This window comes from Phyllostomus discolor, chromosome 6 (assembly GCF_004126475.2).
Source record: "Phyllostomus discolor isolate MPI-MPIP mPhyDis1 chromosome 6, mPhyDis1.pri.v3, whole genome shotgun sequence".
Taxonomy (NCBI): Eukaryota; Metazoa; Chordata; class Mammalia; order Chiroptera; family Phyllostomidae; genus Phyllostomus; species Phyllostomus discolor.
In genome coordinates, this window is record NC_040908.2 from 89,649,200 (window position 1) to 89,673,807 (window position 24,608).

Sequence of the window (24,608 nt, forward strand, 5' to 3'; positions counted from 1 at the left end):
TGTACAGAAGCCTAGAAAGTAATAAAAGTGATAAAAGTGGAGGAAAAAATGTGAGTGAGGAGACAAAAAAGAGGGTGAAAACATCAAAAAGAGGAATTGATACCCTCAGCAAGAGGAGCTGGAACTATTTTGAGAAATATTTGATATATTTCTGTCAAGGAAATGAAAGCTATAATTCATGTTTTATGGCTTCAGGGACTTGTTTACTTTCAAAATTTGTTAATCATTTTTGAATTATCAATCAAACTTTTATTGGCAAAAGTAACTTTGAGCTTGTATCAGTTGCATTGCTAATAAATAGGGTTAATAATACCCAGAGGCAGTGAGATAGAAGATTAGGAGGACGTGAGCTTTTTAGGATTGAAGTATAATTTCCCATCCCAGTTCAACAAATCCAGTCTGCCAAGTTCAATGTCATCTCTGTAAATGAGGAAGACATCTGTACTCTACAGTATTGTGAGGATTAGCAATAAAAATGGCAAAATCCTGGGAGATAGTATGAGCTCCACACAAAACATCTGCTGTTATTTTTTGTTATTGTTATTATTTCACCAGAAGACAGGGAGTTTGATGTTTTAAAGTCCTTTTCAATTTTACAAGATTTCTCAGTGATTTAAATCTCATGTAGGAGTGATGAGCCTTTTGATCAAACATTTTAGATCAGAATATGTCTTCAAGATAATCTCATCTTTGTCCATGTTTTTAAATTGTGCATAACAAACCATCCCAAAGCTTAAAACTTAAAAGACTCTTGTCCATTGGCTCACAGTTTTTTGGGACAGCCATTTGGGTTGGGCTCAGCTGGGTGGTTCTCCTCCTGGTCTCACCTGTGATCACTCATTCGGCTCCAGTGGTCTGAGGGCTCGGCTATGTCTGGTCTAAGATGGCTTCACTTGCCTGTCTGGCAGTTGGTGACATGCACTACTGGGCCTCTCTCTGAACGTGATCTCATGCTCAAGGAAGCCAGTCTTGGCTTTTTTGTATAGCAGTATTAAGGAAGGAGAGAGGAGAAACTGCAAGGCCTCAAGTTTCACTGTGTTGCTTGCAACTGGCCTAAGCAAGCACAAGGCCAGCCCAGATTCAAGGGTGTGGGGGTGGGGGGACTAACAAAGTCACATGGAAAAAGAGTGTACCTTCAGAGATGAGAGGAATTCTGGAGGTCTGCTTTTGTAAACAGTGTTTCACCTCATGTAACCCTCTTTAACAAACAGGAAAAATAAAGCCAAGAAAGTTATATTTTGGCCGAGATCATCCAGCTAGCACCTGACCCTCACCTACTGCTCTACCGCCTGATGGCAATGCAAGAATGGGCTGGGATGTGATCACAGAAAGCAGACAAATGGGGCCAAAGAATGCAGATAAAGGGACAACTATCATTTGCAGAGCACATTTTAAATGGGTAGGACATGATTGATTAGTCATGGAAATAAAGATGAGAACTAACATCTACTCAGAATAAAGGTAAACAAAAAAAAGTGAGTAGCAAAGATCAGCAAGGGCACAGCTGGGGAAAATAAAGAAAGGGGTGGGGATTTGATTTATCACTCAAAGATGGAAAATAAAGAAAAGATAAATTTAACTCAGGAGAACTTCAGAAGACAGACTCATTCAGGTGATGCTAGAAAGTAATCCAAGGCAGCATACAATAGACTGATTCCTGTGGATGAATGAAGACTATTTGGAATTGGAGCAGGGGCTGAGGCTATATGGCCCAGCAAGAAAAAACTTGATTTAACTTAGTCAAGTTAACCAGCCTGGGGGTAGAACAAATTATAAGTGTAGACAACAGTCCCTCATGATAATGTTGAGTCAACCTGAACTAATGAGACAAACAAGTTGTACACTTGAAATTTATCTTATGTATGTCATTTGTAATCCTGAGGTGCTTCTCATTGGCATAAAGTGGATTGTCTGCTCTAAATGGCTGGCTGAGTATACAACAAACAAATATAGACAAGGAAGAATCTGTGCAGTGTAGCAATGAACTTGGTTTATTTCCACTTGCAAGCAAACGTTATTTCTGTCAGACTAAAGCCAGGGACTTAAAACACTGGCTTCTTAAGTTTCACATATTAGGGCACCTTACTTTCTGTTCAGATTTTTTTTTTTTGCTAGTGTTGAACTAATTTGATATTTTATTTCTAAGTAAATGACTGAGTCTAAACCATTGGTTTTATAATTATGCTCCTTTTGGTATAGAAGTTCATTTAACTTATAAAAGTACAGTAGCTTATAAAAGTATAGACTGTTTTGTAGTGCTTAGGATTCTTGAGTGTATAAGATTAAGCACTTGAGTTACAAGTACACAAAGAGTTTAGACATTTATGCCATTCCTAGTTTCCCTTTCTGGGTAGTCCTTACTTTAAAGGCTACAACTATTTATGTTTTGCTTCATTCATAATAGGTAAACACAATGCCATTTTTTAACTACTGTACCCTTGAATTTTCTGGCTATATATATTCCCCACTTTCCTGACAACCATTCCCAGGTTCATCCTTGAAATACTTCTGCTTTAAAACCTGCTGAATTTCTTCAAAATCTTGCTCTTTCATGTGTCTGCACATAACTACTGTCTGAATATCATTTCTCATTATTTTCGGGAGATAAATATTAGCATATACTTATCTACAGATCAGAATGGTTTACCTACTCTAGTCCTAATCAGAATGAGGTTTCTATGGCCCAATATTCAAATTTAATCAGAATGAAAGTTAGCAACCTGGGATAAATATTTTGAACATGAGTTCATATTTTTATTAAGTATGCCTTATTTCAGTGAAAAACTGTGAGGCACTGATTCATAAACTGATAAAATGTACAATTGCCAAAACACAAATTGTAATTGGTAAACAAACATGGGAAAATATTCAAAACTCTCTACTTATCAAAGAAATGTAACTTTCAAAAAAAAATTTAAAGAAAAATAGCCACTCGCAATTATAAACATGGTACCTTAAAAGAATTAAATTCATAAAATAAAAATACTCAGTTCAGTCTTCCAAAGAGGCCTAGTGACAGTCTTGTACATTGCTGGCATGAGTCAGATTGTGACAGCCATTGTGAGGAGCATGTTGGTAGGGTATATAAAACAAACACAAAAAAGAATTCCAGCCAAGGTGGAGGTACAGGCAGAAATGCTTTGCTTCCTTGCAAACCTAAAGAAGGATAACAACAAATTTAAAAACAATAAACAACCAGAACTGCCAGAAAATCAAATGCATGGAACTTGGACAACCAAGGAGTTAAAGAAACATTCATCCAGACAGGTAGGAGGGGCTGAGACGAGCAGCCAGAGGAGAAGACCTGCAGCAAGGTGGTGGACCCTGCAGGCAAGGTGGGGCTGGCTGATAGAGAAACTAAAGACTCAAAACCTCTAGCTGTAAAATTCTGTGGGGGTTGTGATGGCAGGAGAGACTCCCAGTCTCACAGGAGAGTTCATTGGGAAGTTGGGGTAGAGCAAAGTGAGCAAACAGCATTGTTCCCTCTCTGACCGCCCCCCCCCCACAGATAGCACCACAATACAGCTGTGTTGCCCCACCCTGGCAAATACCTAAGTCTCTGCCCCTTACAACATAATAGGTGTATCAAGACAAAGAAATATGGCCCAAATGAAAGAACAGATCAAAACCCCAGAACAAGAACTAGATGACAAGGAGATAAGACAACCTATCTGATGCGGAGTTCAAAACACTTGTAATTGAGATGCTCAAAGAATTGACTGAGGTCAGTCACAAAATGAAGGAAGAAATGAAATGAAGACTGCACCAAGTGAACTACAGCAAAATATACAGGGAACCAACAGTGAAGGGAAGGAAACCAGGACCCACATCAATGATTTGAAACAGAAGGAAGAAATAAACATTCAACCAGAAGAGAATGAAGAAACAGAATTTTAAAAAAATAAAAACAAAAACGAGAGGCTTAGGAACCTCTGGGGTAACTTTAAACATTGCAACATCTGAATCATAAGGGTGCCAGAAGGAGAAGAGGAAGAGCAAGAAACTGAAAATTTATTTGAACAAATAATAAAGGAAAACTTCCCCAATTTGGTGAAGGAAATAGATTTCTAGGAAGGTCAGAGAGTCCCAAAGAAATTGGAATCAAGGAGGAACACGCCAAGGCACATCATCATTAAGTTACCCAAGATGAAAGATAAGGAGAGAGTCTTAACAGCAGCAAAAGGAAAGGAAACAGTTACCTACAAAGGAGTTCCCATAAGACTATCAGCTGATTTCTCAAAGAAACCTTGAGGCGGCACAAAGGGGCTGGAAAGAAGTATTTGAAATCATAAAAGGCAAGGACCTACATCCAAGATTACTCTATCCAGCAAAGCTGTCATTTAGAATGCAAGGGCAGATAAAGTGCTTCCCAGATACGGTCAAGTTAAAAGCGTTCATCACCACCAAGCCCTTATTGTATGAAATGGTAAAGGGACTTATCTAAGAAATAGAAGAAGGTCAAAATTAGGAACAGTAAAATGACAACAAATTCACAACTATCAACAACTGAACCTAAAAAACAAAAACAAGCTAAGCAAACAACTAGAACAGGAGCATAATCACAGAAATGAAGATCACATAGAGGGTTATCAGTGGGGAGGAGGAGGGGGAGAATGGGGGAAAAGGTCAGGGAATAAGAAGCATAAATGGTAGGTACAAAATAGACAGGGGAAGTTAAGAATAGGAAATGGAAAAACCAAAGAACTTATATGTACAACCCATGGACATGAACTAAAGGTGGGGGGAATGCTGGAGGGTGGGGCATGCAGGGTAGAGGAGGTATAGAGGGGGAAAAAAACTGGGGCAATTGTAATGGCCTAATCAATAAAATTTATTTTATTAAAAAAATCACAAAAATATTTTGACTTTTTGACCCAATGGTTCTGCTTCATTGTCTGTCAGAGGAGCTATAAAAATAGAAAATGCACACTGGTATTTGTTATAGCATTATTTATAAGAAAAAATCTCAATGGCCCATGCCAAAGGAATAATAAATAAATTATGGAAAATATACCAGTTTGAATATTATGCAAATATTTAATGATTGCTCCAAAAATGAGTAATGTTAAAAGTATTTATATATATAATGCTGGGGTTTTTTAAAATTATATAAGCATTGTGTCTGTTAATGGCATCTTCTATGCATCCATGCAAATCAGAAATCTAGGAGTCTTCTTTTACATGTCTCTGTCCCTCACCCTGCAAATTCACCTCATTGCTTGGTGGACACTTGGGGGTCAGTTTTATCCACTTAGTAGCTCTGAATGCTTTCTACTTTTCTTCAGCTTCACCAGTACCATCCTGATTTGAGCAAACACCTTTCTCCCAGACTCTACAAGTACCCTCACTACTCTCCTATTCCTCTCTGAAGTTTACTCTCCACCTGTGGCTAAGATGATCTTTTAAAATGCAGATCTGATGTGTCATGCCCTGGCAAGTCATCAGTGCTTTGTCATTCCTCCAGGACCAACTGCCAAACTGCTTCATCCAGCCCCAAACACTGAATGACCTAGCAGCCAGCTGCCTTCTCCTCTCCCCTTCAGTTTGTATTCTCCATGGCCACCCTGCAGCCAGGTGGGCTTCCTTTCAGTGCCTTATGTCTTTCACAGAGCACCTGCTCCACAGCTGCCACTCTTCTGCTTAGAAAACGCTCTCCCCTGCCCATGGCTCCTTTGCCTCATCCCTCATCCTTCAACCTTCAAGCCATTTGTCATCTTCTTAGAGAAATCTCTGCTGCTTCCTCACACAAGGTCCTCTTGTTTTATGTTCTCATAGCATCTATTTACTTTTTTATTTTTTGTTGTTCTCATTCTACCCCAGCAGAATATAAATTCCACAGGGGCAAGGACTTGACTTGTTCACTGCTCTTTACCCAGAGTTCATCATGTGTTGAATGAGTAAATCATACCTACCAGTTTCTGATGCCTTACATCCGTATCATTGTTGGACTCATGTCTGGCTCTCCCATTAGACTATAATCTCTCTGCCTTAGAAACCATATCTGCTCTGCTCACTATTGTACCTCTGTATCCACACCATAGGAGGCCTTCCACAAGTGTACATTGAATACGATTTATTACAACTATGTGAAAAACCATGTCCTGGATTTTGTCACTGTAAGCATTTTCTGTAAACATCTTTGCTGCAAACATTTTCATCAAACAACTAAATGGCTGGAAGGCAATTTTGTGGTAAAAGACAATAAAACATAAAAGAGGGATATTAAAAAGAACATGATGACACATGCAAAATTAATAACAAAATTAAAAAGACTGTATTGTGAAAAGTGAAAGTACTTGTCTTCAACATTTAAGGTGTATATTTATAACTCAGCTATGTATCGTGTTGTGAAAAGCCACCCGGATACAATCTAATCTTGTAGGCCATCTAATGCTGAAATAAGCTGTTCTGTCTAAAAGAGCTGCAGAACCGACTTAATGCCCTGGAAGACTGATGTGAAATAGTAACTGTCCCTTTTATATTTGCCATAGCTTGGTTGACTACTGGTTTTGTTGGGTGGGAAGGAAGACTGAGCTCAGTGATGGATTTGCAAACTGAGATGTTATTATTTTCTAGTATACTGTACAGTCTGGCTTTACTGTAGTTTTACAATCTGGCTTTATACATAGATGTTATCATCCACTATTTTAAGACCACCATGTCTACTTCTCACTATAGAGACCATTATGAAGTTTAAGATTTATATTCAATATAATCTGAAAATGGGGGTACTGCAAGAACTTCTGTCAATGGAGAAATGAAACCCAATTGACAACTAGCTTAAATATATTAAGTCTACCAAACTGTTAACCAGTTCTTCCTTTTTCTTTTTACTTTTTTTATTGATGTTCAAATACAGTTGTCTCCATTTTCCCACCACTACTTTCTCCCAACCTACCCATGCCCACTTCCCACTCTCAATCCCACACCCCCGTGGTGTTCTGACTGTGAGGGTCTGATAATTTGGGATGCCTTCAGGAAGTCCTGGACAAATGTGGGACATTGAAAAATGAGGTGATAATTAGTTGGAGGCATCTGCTGGTTTCTTAGTGTGTTAGTAAGGGAAGTAGCAGTAGAGTCAGGAGTGAGCAGGTGTCAGGGCTGCAGCAGTGGCAAAATGGGAAGCACTACTGCAAACTATGTGGGTTGAACATAACGACTGTTGCCTAATGCTTTTCAAAATGCAAGTCTGGGCAAGATGGCCTCTGGCTTCCTTCTCAATTATTTTATAAAATGACAGTATCATAGCCCCAAGCAGGAGGCTGAGTTGCAACCCTCTCAGCTCATTGCCATTAACTCCAAATTTGCCACTCTGCAGCTGTTTTGCTCACCACCTTCTTAGTAATATAAAGTCCCTAAAACTTGTGCTTCACAGAGGACATGGATAAAGGGCAATCACTGCAGAGTCACATGAAATTCTTTCCAAAACAGCAGAACTTCCCAGGCTTTAACCTGACAACAAGCCAGGCATTTTCACCAGTGCTGTGCCAAACGGACGGCTTTATGAGAACGGTCATCATGTTCTTCACACCCCACTTTGTGCTCTGTGTGCCTCAGACCAGGGCTGTCTCCCTCTGCATTGAGCACCTCCCACTTCCAAGCAGTTCTATCCCACCTGAAATAGGGCAAAATGATCTGCTTTCTGAAAATAATCATGAGGTTCCACTCAGGATGGTGGCATAGGTAAATGTAGTACTCAGAACCTCTCACAACGACATCAAAATTACAATTAAATTACAGAACAACCATTATTCAGAACACCTGAAATCTAGCTGAACAGAAGTCCTACAATGAAGAATCTAAAGAAGAAGCCACATTGATTCTGGTAGGGGATGCAGAGACAGGGAACACTGGTCCACACCCACTTGCAGTGGTTAAAAATCAGGTGGGATAACTCAGCTGAGAAGATCCCCCCAAAGGAGTGAAGGGTCCCAGCCCTCCACCAGGCACTATATCACAAAGTTCCAGTGCCAGGAAGTCCCCATAACCTCTGGCTGCAAAAACCAGAAAAGAATGTGGCTGAGTGAGATGGAGGGTGTCTAGAGTCCCACGCAGTTCCTCTTAAAGGATCCATACACACAGACTTCCTCAGACTCACATGCTCTGAACTCTGGCTGCTGGGGAAGCAACTAGAAAGGCACCAGAGACATATAGGGAAGAACTTAATTGTCTGGCATCAGGGTGAGGGCTGGAGGGGAAGCTGGCAGAGGACACTGTTCTTTTCCTAAAACGGCCCCCCACCAACACACACACACACACACACACACACACACACAGCTGGCAGATGACCCCCATATCTGAGTATCCATTAACCTGGCTTACAATGTTCACCCTGCTCTGGTGATTCCCTAAGACCCTACCCCAACCAAATTTCAGATTCACCCAAGCCATTTCCAGTGGCTTTTCCATACAAAGGTCCTGTCTTGGTTCATGCCTCTGATTCTCCTAAACTTCCTCAAGCATACAGCATCTTCCCTCAGTGAGCCCTGGACCTCTCACTAATTGGCACCAGACCTGATACTAGCAGCATCTGGCCTTGGTTTGCAGCTTGACCTCTCCCAGGCAACTTCAAACCCAGCACAAGTAGCACCTATCTGCAGGTCACTTTGTAGCTCATGTTGGGTGGTGGCCCAGGGCAGGGCACAGGCAGCAGCTGACCTTGGACTGCACCTCAAGGTAGGCCCTAGAGCCAGTGCACTCAGTGGGCATTTCAGACCACACTGGATTATAAGCCAACCATTCCATGAGTGACACACTCAAGGGGCAGACTCAGTGGGCACCAAAGCCCCATTAAAATGAGTCCTGCTCCATGAAGTTGGCCCCTACATAGCAGAATCTCCACTGTAGTGATGGATGGTCCTCAAAAACAATCAGTCTTGGGGGGTCAGTCCCTCCCATTGAAGTGCCAACAGCAATCAAGGCTTAACTAAAACAGGACTGTGCACACAGCTCACGTGGGGCACACCTGAAGTACCCAGCTCAGGTGACTGGGTAGGCTATGCCACTGGGCTCTACAGGATACCTGCTATCTAAGGCTACTCCACCAAGTTCTGGAGATGCAGCAGCTCTACCTAGTACATAGATACAAACAGGGGAACAGCCAATATAAAGAGACAAAGAAACAAGTCCCAAATGAAATAACAGGAGAAATCTTTAGAACAAGAAGTAAATGAAATGAAAGTAAGCAACCCACCACATACAGAGTTCAAAACAATGGTTACAAGGATGCTCAAGGAACTTAGTGAGAACTTCAGCAGCATAAAAAAGGACATGGAAACCACAAACAAGAACTAGTCAGAAATTAAAGCTACACTAACTAATATGAAGAATGCATTATAGGGAATCTGTTGGAACCGCCCTGCCTGATTTCAGAAACTATAACCCCCCATGGCTAAGGCTGAGTGAGAGACCTTGACACCTTAAGCCACTAAGGAGACAAAGCTTATCTCCCTGGCAGGAACACCGCCTCTGCCCACTTTACTTCACCCTACCTGGCACCCAATGCATGACCAGTTAGCCAATGATGGGTAAGGTTCCTCAAGGGAGGGATGACCTAAGACAGGGATAGTCACAAGGGGCCATCAGGGAAGGACTTGGGGGGCTATGGAGAAGGGGGTGATGGACCCTCACCCCTAGGCTTTGACATAGTCTGAGTCCTCATTCTGTCTTAGAGAAGTCTCCTAATCTCTTGGCTGACTTACTTCCCCTGCCTGACTTAAGCCTGAAACAATGACAAAGGGTGGTGCAGCCCTGAGCAGGAATAGGCGGTTCCCTAGGGTGATCAGGCCTAAGAAAGAATGCATAAAATCCTGTGAAACCTGCTTTGCTAATACCCTCAATTTAAATGATAAGTGTCCAAGTATGAAATGAGTTTGTTTCCCCAAAGTTTTATGACCCTTTAGCTATCTGACCCTGACTCATAATAAGCCCTCAGAGTTCTTTGAATATGATCTATTTGATTATTACTGCCTAACAATGATTGATGAGCTTTCCATATACACCCTGTATTCCTATTCAAATTAAGCCAATAAAAGCCTGTCAAGGCAAGGGTCCACACGCTCTCCCCTTGAGAGAGTGGCCGTGCCATCCCTTTTCCTTCACAGGACTCGGTATTCCGTGTTAATTTGTCTTGTCTGAGCCACACACTATGGACACTGCTTGCTGGTGTCCGTATCAATGAATCAACAGTAGACTGGATGAAGCAGAGAATCAAATCAGCAATTTGGCATATAAGGAAAAAGAAAACACCCAACCAAAACAGCAAAAGGAAGAAAGAAAAAAAATGAGGATAGTATAAGGAGTCTCTGGACAATATCAACCTTCACATAATGGAGGTACCAGAAGGAGAAGAGGGAGAGCAAGAAATTGAAAACCTATTTTTAAAAAAAATGACAGAATACTTCCCTCACCTCGTGAAGGAAATAGACATACAAGTCCAGGAAGCACAGAGAGTCCCAAAGAAGATGAACCCAAAGAGGCCCACTCCAAGGCATATTATAATTAAAATGCCAAAGGTTAAAAACAAAGAGAGAACCATAAAAACAGCAAGAAAAAAACCATTCAGTTACCTATAAGGAAGATCCCATAAGGCTTTCAGCTAAGTTTCTCATCAGAAACTTGGGAGGCCAGAATGGATTGGCAGAAAATATTCAAAGTGATGAAAATCAAGGACTTGCAACCAAAATCACTCTACCCCTCGAAGCTATCATTTAGAATCAAAGTACAGATAAAGAGCTTCCCAGACAAGAAAACACTAGAAAAATCCATCACCACCACCAAACAAACCAGTTACAAGAAACATTAAAGGGTCTTCTTTAAGAAAAAGAAGAAGAAAAAAGGTAAATATGAATAATAAAACAGCAATAAATACATATCTATCAACGATTACTTTAAAGGCAAATGGAGTAATGCTCCAATCAAAATATATATGGTGGCTAAATGGATAACAAAACAAGGTCCTTACATGTGTTATATACTCATGTCAGATTGAAAGACCAAAATATCTAAAAGTAAAGGGAAGGAAAAATGATATTTCATGAAAATAAAAACAAAACAAAACAAAAAAGCCTGGAAAGCAATACTTATACCAGTCAAAAGAAACTTTAAGACAAAGGCTCTAATGAGACAGAGAAGGACCCAGCAATTCTACTTCTGGGTATTTATCCCAAGAAACCCAAAACACCACATTGAAAAGACATATACATCCATATGTTCATTGCAGCATTGTTTACAATAGTCAAGATCTGGAAGCAACCTCAGTGTCTGTCAATAAATGAATGGAAAAGAGGTGGTGCATATGTACATGGAATATGACCCAGCCATAAAAAAAATAGGAAATCTAGCCTTCTACAACAACATGGATAGACCTACAGTGTATTATGCTAAGTGAAATAAGTTAGACAGAGAAAGACAAATGCGAGATGATGTCTGGGGTGTATATTTCACTTACATGTGGAATCTAGGAAACAAAATTAACAAGCAGAATAGAAACAGACTTACAGATACGAGAATATTTTGATGGTTGCCAGGTGGGTGAGGGGTTAAGGGGATGGGTGAAAAAGGTGAAGGGATTTAGAAGTACAAATGGTAGTTACAGAACAGTCATGGGGATGTAAAGTGCAGCATGGGAAATATAGTCAGTAATATTGTAGTAACTATGGGTACTAGACTTATTGAGGTGACCACTTCATAAGTTTATATAAATGTCTAATCACAGGGTGGTATGCCTAAAACTAACATAATATTGTATGACAACTAATAATTTAAAAACAAAAAATTAAAAACAAACAAAAAATCCATCACAATCAACGCTTTAATTAAGGACTTAGAGCCACATTTTCATTTGAAAGGGGACTAAGCAGGACACTGCAGGGGAGAAGAAAGAAGTAAGAATGGAACCTCTGAAAGTGGGGGTCAGACACATTTATGCTCAGGTTTCCTTTTCTGGCTATCTGAAATTACACTGTTTCTTACTACCTGAGTATTGGCCCTATGCTCATTCATAGGCTTTTGTGTTTCTTTTGTTTAAAGAATCCCCTTATGTAAGACCACTACATTCAACAATTTCTTTTCTGTATATAAGCTTTTCTCTCTGACCACTGGATGGGCTAGTAAAGACCCTAAATGTTTTATTCTTGTTGAATCCCCATTGCCTACACAAAGACTGGTGCATGGATATCGCTCCATGAACAAATCCGAAGAAATGAATGTGTAATCAGAACTAGAATATTCTAGTTTTAACATCTCATTAATACATCTATTATTCTATTGCATTACTACGTAGATTTGCACAATGGTCAATGCACACTGTCCTCACAGACTTGATTATTTTAAATACTAGCAAAAAGTTTTAGATTGTTATTATTTTGGAAAATATACAGCCAATATATGTACACAGTAGTGAAAAAAAAATTCTGAGTAGGACCAATTTTTTCTTCTAGACTTGTAGTTTAAGGAGTTTCTCCATTAGGTAAAATTTAGCCTGTCACATGACTTTACACTTGATGTGAAGAATTTAAAGGGTATATTAATATTTTTCTTTATTTCAGCAAACTCCAGAAGACAAAGAGGGATATCAGATGGCTTCAGGGAGTGACTGGTGAATGGTTTGAAGAAATTCAAAGAAAAAAGTTTTGCAATGAAACAGATGTTAGCCAAATGTTAAAACAACCCCTTACATACAGGCTAAAGAAGGGGATGGCAGAAAATGGTGAGAAAAAAATTATACCTATTTTTTTTCTTATGACATAGTATTCTGGCCAATGGTTCAGTGCTCTCCAATTTAACCAATCAATGTATAGGACTATTTTTCAATAACATGGCACAAAAGTTTCATAACACACAATAAAAAGAGTGAGTTAAAAATGTACTATAATATCTGGGGTGTATCTTTTTAAAGTCAGGCAAGATAATATAGTGGTTAAGAACACAAATATCAATACTTTTAAAAGTCCTGAATTCAAATCTCCACTCTGTCTATTCCATCAGAATCCATGTGAATATTCAAGTTGCTTATTCTCTACAAGTCTCACTTATTTCACCTTTAAATGGGTATGATAATACCTACCTCATAGGGTGGTTATGAGAATTAAATAAAGTTATATGTATAAAGTACTGAGCTGCAACACAGTAAGCACTTAAATAAATGTGGTAATGATGCAGAAGGAGAGGGAGGTAGCAGAGAGGTGGGGAAGGGGGAGTTTAATGCGAAGGGAGCGGGGGAGGTGGTAGAGGAGCAGCCACCCTTCTGGTACTTTAGAAACTTAATTAAACCATGTGAGCTCCAATAAATGCCTTCTTTCGAATCTAAGCATGTCGCTTACCTTCACCAATCACTAAGTTTTGTTACCTGTAAATGAGTGTAATAAAACAATTCACAGGACTATAATGAGAATAAGAAAGTGCATTAGAAATTATAAAATACCGTAACAGTATAAAGTCTCTTTCTACTGATAGTCACATTGACTGCTTTTGCTTATATGTTACTAACATCAGTAATGTCAAGAAACATGTAATGATATTTCTAAACTCACATACTGACACTATTTTGCAACTCCCATAATAAGCAAACCTATCTAAAAAGACCCAAATTTCAGATATTTAGATTAACCCCATATATGCTATGGTGACTTCCCCTTTACCTTGAATTCCTTTAATATTTATAAATTCAGCATGTCCAAAAGTATTATAGTATTATGGACTTTGTATGTGATGCTATTACCTTAGAATTTTTCATACTTACATATAAAACTATATACTATGTACACATATTTATATTACATGCATATATACATGTAAACCATATAGGTAGTAAATCTATAGAGAGAGAGAGAGAGAGATTTTGACAGGAATAAGAAACACTCTAAATGGCTTATTTTCTTTTCCTTTACTCTCTTTGATATTAAAGTTACATTGTACCTATCATTATGTTTTAAAATACTAAAATAAAAATTTCTGAAGGACAGGGTGGTTAAGAGCAAGGTAAGACTGAATGAGGTCCCTCACCTCATCTCGGGTTTTAGCTAGCTCCAGGGAAGACACGTTGAATAGAGTTCACACAGCTGGTGTAGGGAGGGTCCCACGGAGGTGCAGCACCGTGCTATTGAAAGACTCCCTCTGGTCTTTGTGAGGATTTTCTCTGCTCAGCAGAACCGTCTTAGGCACAGGACTCCCCTGAGTTCCTGAGGTCTTCACGGGAGATGCCTGCTGCTCGACTTCCCACGAGTACAGAAAGGAGGGAAGGGGGGGGGGGGGGGGGGGGCGGTGAAGCCTTAGTTCTCTGAGATTTATTTACCTGGAAATATTTTAATGATACAGAATTTTTACAATTTTCTTTTAGATCCTATGGAATTACAAACATCACAATCTAAAACTACACCTACTCAAAGGAACCCAACACCCGTTCCTTCTCGGCTGAGTTTCAGATCATCATTTGCTTCCTTGTTCTCCTTTGGGAAACCCAGAAAGGAGACTTTAAAGCCTCACTGGCTGGGACCGAAAGGGTGAGTCAAGTTCACATCACGTGATAGCTCATTAGCTACCTGATCCCAGAGGCTGGCAGCCTGTTTTCTGTTCAGAATGTTTAATGATTGTTCTTAGAACTTAAATTCAGATCCTGACAAAGGAAACAGGACTTTTCTTGCAGAGGGACTAAGTCCTTATGAAACCATGAAACCTGCCTCGCTTGAAATCTACCTCTAACCAGCTGCACAGGTCCCAGGTAATAATTACTGACAATTTTTCCCCTGCTCTGAATGCCTGGGCAGATATTTAAATCCAAAGTACTTCCTTAGGGGTATATGTATCTGTGGTCACAAGGCAGGATGGGGTACTAAATGAGCATAACTGAGATGACCAAAGAGACTAGAGAAAAATTAGGACCATTCTGATGTCGTTGCTCAGAATTTAAATTTAAGATAAAGGAAGAGAAGCTTTTAGAGCAATGGAGGCATAGTTCCAGATGGTTCCTAGTTTAGATCTGCATAAATCAGTTCACGTCAACTCCTTATATTCCTGGATTGTCTTGTGAAAAACAAGCAACGCTTTACTTCCGTTCAGTTGAGCTGACTGCTAAATATTTTCAGCATGCCTTCCTGGTTGAAAAGCTTCCCACCCTCTTAAGGTGTTGGCTTGGCATGTGCTGTGTTCTGTGTGTGCTGTCAGACTATTAAGAGTGCATTGCAGTGCTTCAATAAAAGGTGTTAGAGGTCACTCTTGCTGAAAAGCAATAGGCAGCAAGCAGCTGGTGGGGCATGTGATGAAGCTCCTAGACTTGGAAAAAAGTTCTGTTTTCCTCTCTTGAGTGGATGGAAGAATTTTTGCTTCTAGCTTTCACCAGAAGCTCTTTTGTCTTTGATGAAATAATGAACGAAATGTAGACTTATGTGACTATCTCTACCAGAGTCACTTGCAAGCAAATACTCTTCAAATAGGTGAGTTGCTTTTTTTTTTTTTTGTAAAATGTTTGAAACATTAGTAATTTTCTCATTTGGGAAATTGAAAGTGGAGTATTTTCAACTTTTCATTTGGGGAGTTATTTTATTTCTTTTGAATATCCTCATAAGTGGAGTATTTTTTTGTAGCTAAAATGTCTTTTAAGGAGAAAAGAAATAATCTTAATGTGTGGTGTAGCTGGAACTCATGCTGTAGTCTGTGTTTTAGGTGATTTTCTCTAAGGCGGGGTTTTATATCACCAAACAATCTAACATTAGTAAACTGGGAAAGGTTGAAAAACCTGTTAACTCTATTGACCAGTTATTTCCAAGCTCATAGTGCAAGTTACTGCAAAAGTGGATCAAAGGAGATAAAAGATCTATAATCATCTTTCTGGGTCGAATGTGTCTTAGTTATGGGCCAAACTGAAAAAAAATTGAAGCATTTGCAAAACTCTGTTTAGCAACCACCCTTCTTGTGTACCGAAATGACCTGTAGCTCTCTTTTAACCAGATGAACTGAGGCATTTAGCACAGCATGAAGAAATTAAACAAATTTCAGCAGTTTAAGATCAGTTTAAGTGTACATGTGTGCTTAGCAGTTTACAGAATTTATTGTCTTTAAATACACTCTATTTTCAAAACATAATTGAGAATATGTTTATTAGTTATGCTGATACAAGTATCATGAAGACATTGGTTTTTGCTCCTAAGAGGTTTCATGAGATAAAATGTAAAAATATGTCCTTTTTATTTTTAAATATCAGTTTTACTTAAATATTTGTTTATAAATCCTGAATGTGTATGGGTAAGGAAGTGTTATATCGTGGTAGGAATACATCCCACCAATAAATTTCAAGGTGCTCTTTACTCTTGAGTAGAACCAGACTTTCTTTGGCAGTTCTGATCTTTCAAAATACAAAATCATCCTTAAAATACAGACTCTGGTTCAGGAACTCCTCCTTGCCTGTGAGTGCGCAAGAGGAGCTGACAAAGGCCCCAGGGGAAGTACAGTCATTCTCTGCCAGGTTTCCACTCGCTGAAGTCATCAAGGTTTGACTTTGTCACACTTGTTGCTCTGGAGAATAAGTCAGCAAAGCAGTTTATAGGATTTTTCATAAACCACAGAAAGAGATCCAGCCTCTCTAGGCAGAGCATAGTCAGCCTTCCATTCAGTCCTAAAAGACTAAGCATCAGAGAATTTTCTTTTCCTCTTTTAAGCTAAGCTATAGCTTAACTGAGAAATGACACTGGATAATGGATAGCTATCTCCAGGAAAAAAAATGGACTTCATCATTTCACCAGATATACTTGTTCATTTTAGAAAGGCCCAGGCAATAAAAAGTATATGGAATGTTGAAGCTTTGATTTCCTGTTATCAGTGGATAAAAGGTCATGGGAACATAGTGACCTCATGAATTAGGAAGGCAAAAAGTTCTGCCATTTCTGCTTCAGATATGACTGGTTTCTCCTCCCAAATTTATGCAGTTCCCATACTATCTATTATTATTATTTTAAGCCTATTTATAAATGGTCATACTATATACCCTGTGTGACCCCCAAACCTAAAAAAAAGAATGGAAAAATAATTTCCATTCATGTTTTAATTTATTTATTGCTAGCCAATAAATTTGAGAAAAGTATACATGTTTTACATGTACCTTTCCCCCAGCATTTCCTTGTAAGTCATATTTCCTCAGGTCTTGCTATGGGACGTCTAGTACCTGTGACGTAGAGTACTCATGCCCCACCACAAAATTTCAGCAACTCCACTGCCCCACAAATTCCTTCCACATAGTTCAGCAAATAACCAATAGTGTATGTCATGAGGTTACAAATGCCACCTTCCTGGTTGCCGAGTAGCATCTATAGTTGTTCTTTTCTTATTTAGACCCAGGTCATTACAGTGAGGCCCCCGCCCCATAGTAGGGGATATGCATGCTACTCTGTTTCATGCCCCAACATACTCCACAATAAAGTCACCCCTTCAAGGGGGCCACACCCTCCTGTCCACACACATTCTCAAAGCTGTGCAGCTATGGGCCATCAGTTCATTATGACAATTTTAGGGATGTGGACCTTTGCCCCCTACTCTTTCCTCTATTGTAATCCCAAGAACTACGCAAAGTGCACCTACAAGGGAACTAGTTCATAGTCTCAAGAGCAACATGTACAATTAAATCTAAGATTGCTTCTTTCCTTTGGGGACCATCACAGTGCTTAGCATATAGTAAGTGTTCTCTCTGTAGGTGTGATCACGGAGTGATAACTGAAGCAGTGAGTATATACATGCTGACTACCCTGTTCCTTTAGGGTAATTTTTTCCCCTTGAGATGCAAAGAGATTTGGTGTATCCACTAGCTGCTCTTCAGACATCCCCAAATTTGCCTCATCTGTAGGGTGTACACAGCTTAGGCAGTCCAACTGCAACCTCAGTTTACATAAACAAAAACTTCAAATACTATTTTGAAAAATTAAAAAGACAGATTATTATTTTCCTAGGTTCTGGTTAGTGGTTATTTTTTCTCTCATGCACTACAAATGTCCTGCTGTGCTCTCTTCCCATTTCCTAGCTGAGTGTCTTTGCTTGCATTGGAACGGGGAAAAAACCTAAGACACCTAGTTTGAAGAAGTCAGAGTAAGCCTTCTTTGGAAATCCTCTACACCAGGTGTGGTGTCTACAGATAAACGACAGTGTTGTGTTGACAGGAGGAAGAAGCAGGACAAGAGCAGTGGCCAAAGGATCCCCCGTTGATCCGGTTGGTCATTATTATAATCTCATCAGCAATTTAAAAATAAGGACAGGCCCCAACCTTCAGATTCTGCTTCAGAAGGTCTGAAGTAAGGCACGGAGATGTTTATTTATTTTTAATTCTCTGGGATATTAGGAAGTTCATTCAGGTGTGGAAACCACTGCAGCGTGGCTCCCTATTCTCTCCACACTAAAGGCCGTCAGAGTTCCTGGCATAGGTGCCAGTAGCCCAAGTGAAAGTTTCTCTTTCATTTATTTATCAAGCTTTTATCAAAGCCTTCCTTTGGATCAGGTGCTATGTTTAGTGTTAGAGATAAAATCGTGAAAACAAAGTTCACCTCTGCCTGGAGGACTTCATAATCTAGCAGGGGACACCAGGTTACTGCACAGAGATGAGCAGGAGGTACCCTGCAGATCTCCAGGAAGTTCTGGTCATATCACAATCCTTGTGCATTTGTATATTTATTATGGCAGTTTTCTGGCAAGTAACAGTGAGGATCTTGAGGGAGAGATGCCCTTTAAAGTTCACACAGGGGCCCTGACTGGTGTGGCTCAGTGGCTCGAGTGCCAGCCTATGAACCAAAAGGTTGCCAGTTTGATTCCCAGTCAGGGTACATGTCTGTGTTGTGGGCCGGGTCCCCAGTTGGGGGATGTGTGAGAGACAACTGATTGATGTATCTCACACATTAATATCTCTCTCCCTCTATTTCTCCCTCCCTTCCCCTCTCTCTAAAAGTAAATAAATAAAATCCTTTTAAAAATAAGTAAAATTCACACAGGGATGTCATCTTGCCTTGCTCAACCTTGGTGACAGCCAGATGCACCGATGATTGCAGTATAATATGGTGAGTGCTGTCGTGGATGAGTGGCATTTCTGCCATGAGAACATGTAGGAGAAGCACTTAACTCATACTGGAGGATCCAGGAGGCTTCCAGGAAGAAGAGAACCAATTTTTGAAAGACACATAGGACTGAGCTGAGCAGTGGAGAGTTGGGATGTTGCACCAGGCAGAAAGAATGACACAGCAAAGGTACAGAGACTGGAAAAAGTGAACATCTAGGTCACTGAGGTTCAGCAACCCAGTATAAGGTGAGACTGATAAGAGATGGGATGGGAAAGGCTGGCAGAGTCCAGAACTCTGGACCTTACCCATGTAGTGCTGGTGAGCTTGGAGGGGTTTGATCCTGTACACAGCAGGTAGCCATGAATCACTTTTTTTGAATAATACCATACCTTTTCTTATTATTATGTATAACATAGGTTTGTTTTATGTATACATGCATATATATCAGATAAAAATCACTCATAACTCACTGGACAAACACTAATATTTTGGTTTATTTCATGCATGCATGCATGTGCATATGTATATATTTTTTCCATTGATGGTTTTTAAACAGAGAAGTGACATAATGAGATTTTCATTTTAGAAAGATCACCTTAATTCTGTGGTTCTCAACCTGGGCAAATTGCCCCAAAAAGACATTTGACAATGTCTGAAGATATTACTGGTTTTCACTGAAGGAAAGTGCTATTGGCCTCTAGTGAGGAAGGTTCAGAGCAGTTGCTGGACATCCTACAACATGTGACAGCCCACCACACCAAAGAGATACCAATAGTGCACAGGCTGTGAAACTGCTGTAACTGTAGCTCAAAGAACAAATTCAAGGGGCAAAGTTCAAGTCAGAGAGACCAAGTAAGAGACTGTGGAGATGATAGTGGCTTAAACGTACATAGTGGCAACAAGGAGGGCAAAAGTGGACAGATTTGTGCACGGTTTAGAATGTAGAATGATGAGAGCCTGGTAATTGGATGGGGTGAAAGTGGAAGAAAGAAGAGTGGAGGGGAACTCTCCGCTCTGACTTAGGAAACTAGATGGATGATGGTGAAGAATATAGGAAGAGCAGATGCGGTGAGAATAAAAATGAACACATTTGCTCATTTCTTCAACAAGTACTGTTTGAGGAATTCCATGTACAGCATTATGGAATGAAACAACAGGCAATGGCTTTACAGGCCTTAATCGTGTGAGGACAACAAAAAGGAAATAGGGAAACAGATTCATGCCAAGAAGGGGAAGTTCAGTGTGCTCCGGGAGCCCATTGGAAGGGGTGTATCTTAGACTAAGAATCTAAGTCTAGGTATCTAGAGTCTGGGCAGGTCTCCCAGGGAAAATGACATTTATAATGATTCTTCAAGGATGAGATAGTTTCCCAGGTGAACAATTGGTAGGAAACTGTTTCAGGCAAAGGAACAATAAGTGCATAGGTTGCAGAGTGTGGCAAATCCCTTTGGCAGAAGGGATAAAGGAAGGTGAGATATGAAGCTGGAAAGTATTCAGGGACTAGATAATATAGGGTCTTCTAAACGCAGAGAAGAATTTGAACTCTCACCTGAGTGCAAATGGGAACCATTAAAATGTTAAGCAGGAAACTAGCATGATTCAATTTATAGTGATCACTCTGGCAAAAGTGTAGAGCATCGATTTTCAACCAGTATGCCACAAGAATTTTTAAAACATGCAATACCTGACTATTTAGCCAGGGACACCGACTTCCTTTCCTTTAAATTGTCAAATAAAAAAATGACAGCAGCCAACACAACAATAGATGTCCGGTGAGAATGAATCAAAATACCTATTTTCTGTCAGATCAGCAGAAAAATGTTTTTTTGGTGTGCTGCAGAATTTTAGTAATTCGTTTAGGTGTGCCATGAGATGAAAAAGGTTGAAAATTGCTGATATCTAGATTGGGTAGTATCTTCTAACTTCTCTGTACCTCTATCTGTTGGTCTGTAAGATGGGAGTAGACACAGCATCCAGTGTATGAAAATGAAGTATTTAAATGAGTTAACATGAGCACAGAGTGTAAGAACACTGCCTGCACTCATAATAAGCACTCAGCAGATGTAACCATTTTGCTATTATATCTCATGCTGTGTTCAGACACAAACCCACTATTATTTAATTTCTTCTTGGCTACCTGAGTGACAAAGATGTAAAAACACCATTAGCAATCAGAGGAAAGTTTTCCAAAATTTTTATCAACAATGCACTAACCAAGAAACATCTTCCTATAGAGCATTAGAAATATACATGTATCTTCTCAAGATACCAAGGTACAATGGCACATGGCTGTTGATTTTTCTCCTGGTAAAATTTTGGCCCTCTTCAAAGAAATTTTTTCAAATTCTCTCCACAGATGTGACAGGCATGCGAGACCTGCTGTGTCTGTGAGGGGAACTGCTGTGGTAAGTGACTAAAAACTAAAGCTTACTGTAAGGAATTCATAATTAATGTAATCCCTGGTTGGATACCTATGTAAACAGGTTTCCCTTCAGCTCAGCTTTAAATTTACTTAAGAAACTTAGATTTCTCCTAGAGAGTTCAGTTTTCCATTCATGGTTGGTTTCTAGTTGGCTCTGGTACTAAAATGCTCAATCAGCAAGCAGGCTGTGCCAGGAAGAAGTGAGGCCACTGTGTGTCTGCTCACACCATCAGTGGCACCTCTGATATTTTTCCATATGTGGAAGAGGCAGAAAGCATCACCACCACTTTTCCAAGCCTATGTGGGTCTGGGCTGGATCATTTCTGGGTAAGATCATCATTTGTATTCAAAGTGGAAGCCACGGATAAGTGAGATGCACTTGGGCAGAACAGGTTCACATGAGGGTACTGACCCAACAGGACTCTCCACCAAGGACTTAGACTTAAATATATTCTCTGTGTTCACATGCTTACAAGATTGAGAAGCTGTAAGTTTTCTGTTTTTTTCATCATCTTAACTTTTGATCTACACATGCCTATGCCTTTCTGTGTGACTCATGTGGTTCAGAGATGAAAGAATGAGAACTGTGGAAGAGACTAAGAGTGCAGAAAGAGGGTAGAGGTATTCTTCAATTCATTGTGGTCTTGGTACTCATACCTACCTTTCTTTCTGTCTGCCTCTCTCTCTCTCGTTTTTGTTTTTTTTTCCTTTTTGCAAAAAGCATGGGGTAGAATTCTAGTAAGGAATACATATAAGAGAGGTCCTTTAAAAACAGAGTCCCCATTCTTCTTCAGAATAATGCTGCTTCCTTCTTTCCTCCTCTCTGAGGACACTGAACCCCATGGCACCAGCAACAACTGCCCCCTGACATAGATAATTTCATTTAATCCTCAGAGGAAATCTGTGAAGTACTTTTATTGTCCTCATTTTAAAGATGAAGAAACTGAGGTTAGAGAATTTAAAGATCATGATCAAGGAGGTTACTGGTCAATGATCAAGTCAGGATTAGAAAATCTGGGTTTCTGTATCTGCACAGCCAGAAGTTAATGCATAATGCCTGCAGTGCACCAGCCCCAAAGCCCTGTTTGCATATGATCCCCAGTGGCTTACTACCTGCAGCCTCTCCTTTAACTGAGCAGTGGACTGAAATGGCACACACAGACCTTTGCTCTCTAAGAGGACAGAGACCTGCTCCAGATGCTTCTTCACGCTCCTTTTCCTTGGAGAAATACTCAGAGCTCACTGTCCTCTACCATGTGAGAGCCATGGCATCTGAAGCTGATGAGGAATGTAAAAAGAAATAAAAATGCTTGGAAGTTATAAAAGAGTAGAGTTAATTTGGAATTCTTGGGATTCAAAAATCCAATCTGAATATTAATAGATTTCTTTCTTTGGCACTCTCGACTGCTTCTCAGAGACTGTCAATCTAAAACGTATGAGCTGGGATGCAACTTGAGCCAGTGATTGTTGATTCCAGTTAATAACTTTTATAAAAAGTAGGAGAAAATAATGAAACTACTGTCTAAAACAGAGGTTTTCTATGATACGTAGACTTCCATGATTTATTCATGGAAGTCCTATCCCCTTAAGCCTGCAGAAAGCTGGAAGTTGATGCTACAGGGATTCTTGCTAAGGTTTAAGGAAATGAACTTCCTAAACTTAGTTGGCAGCCTGGCAGGAATGGCACATTTTATAGGAGATTGTACTAAGATAACTTTCCACTCAAAAGAGAGAAAGCTGTCATTTAAATATTTGCTTTGGTTTAAAAGAAACAAAAGGTTTGAGAAAACACAGAGAGAAACTTAGAGACATGTAACTAAGAGTTTCTCTCAACCTCAGCACTATTGTCTTTTTGGGGTTGAATGATTCTCTGTTGTGAGGCTACCATGGGTATTACAGGATGTTTAGTGGCATCCCTGGCCTCTACCTACTACATGTCAGTAGTTATTCACTCAGTTGTGACGATTAAAAATTATCTTCAGAATTTGCCAAATGTTCCTTAAGGAGCCAGTTGCAGCCAATTGAGAATCATCTCCTTACTGGTGAGGAATCCAAGGTCAAAGTGTTCACCATCAATGAGAATAGAAGCAAAACATATGGCCTTGGTCCCTTGAACACTCCTCATCTCTGAACAAATCTTGGTGGGCCCTACTCTTAGGTGATGTGGCAGCTCTGGACCCCTACAAACACACCTCCAATGTACTTAGCACACTGGGTCAGTGTGGGCTCCTTGAGGCCAGGACTGTGCCCACCTGTGTATCCCCCTGCCTGGCACAACCTTAGCACTCAGAAATTGAAAGAAGAACTGAATGAGTGGTTCTAATCTATAAAGTACATTAGCGAATTTGACCTTTTCAGGAAAGCAGACATAGGACAAATTCAGGAACACCTTGAAAAATTACTTTGTTGACTTTACCAGGGCATTTGATAATATCAGTGAGCTTAGGCTTCTGCTCCAACAGCTGTTCTGCAGGTTTGGCTGCCCCAGGAAGTTCTCAAAGAGCCTGAGGTTACTCTGTGGCAGGGCTGTTTGTCAGAATTGCAAACGATATCAGTAGAGTAAATTGACGTTGGTTAAAAGGCCTCATTTTGCTCAGCCTACTGTATGTACCATGTTTGAGAATGTAACTGAGATCCTGAAAGCCAGCATTTTGAGACTTAGGCCTCTTGCCCTGCTGGACATTTTTCTAAATCATCAGACTGCACCATCATCTGGGGTCCTCTGGGAAACCCTCTGGAGCCATAGAAGAAGAGCAATGACTAACAAGGACTTACTACGGCTAGACACCATTCTAAAGTGTTTTACAATTATTAATTCACTTACTCTTATGAGCTAGGGGGTATTGTTGGTGCAGTTATTATATATTTTTTTTCATTTTACCAAAAAAGAAACGAAGGTATAGAAAGGTTAAGTAACTTGCCCTAAGTTATATAGCTATTAAAGGGTGGAACCAGGATCTGGACCTCAGTAGAATTCATGTGTTTGACTATTATATTTTCCCATCTCAGGCATGATGTTCTGAGCCCTAATATTGTAAATATTCAGTGTCTCAATTTCTGTAATAATCTGTACTAGAAATTTTATATATGTAATTTTCTACCTTGGTGGCAATCCATACCTATGTGCATGGGGGGCATGAAAGTTTGCAGCAAGGTTC

The 24,608-nt window shown here is 39.9% G+C and overlaps 1 protein-coding gene across 5 annotated transcripts in view; it reads left to right on the forward strand.

Annotated features, from left to right (window-relative positions):
• EXPH5 (exophilin 5) overlaps positions 1 to 24,608 on the forward strand; it is an 80,848-nt gene that overhangs the window by 41,145 nt on the left and 15,095 nt on the right. For 2 of the 5 annotated variants that reach the window (XM_036028601.1, XM_036028602.1), the window contains exons 2-4: positions 12,549 to 12,709; positions 14,339 to 14,501; positions 21,385 to 21,433. In XM_036028601.1, coding sequence (XP_035884494.1) covers positions 12,549 to 12,709; positions 14,339 to 14,501; positions 21,385 to 21,433 — 373 coding nt within the window. Of the gene's footprint in view, positions 1 to 12,548; positions 12,710 to 14,338; positions 14,502 to 14,528; positions 14,720 to 14,753; positions 15,432 to 21,384; positions 21,434 to 24,608 lie in introns of those variants that run through there. The other 3 variants (XM_036028604.1, XM_036028605.1, XM_036028603.1) reach the window with 2 other exon arrangements.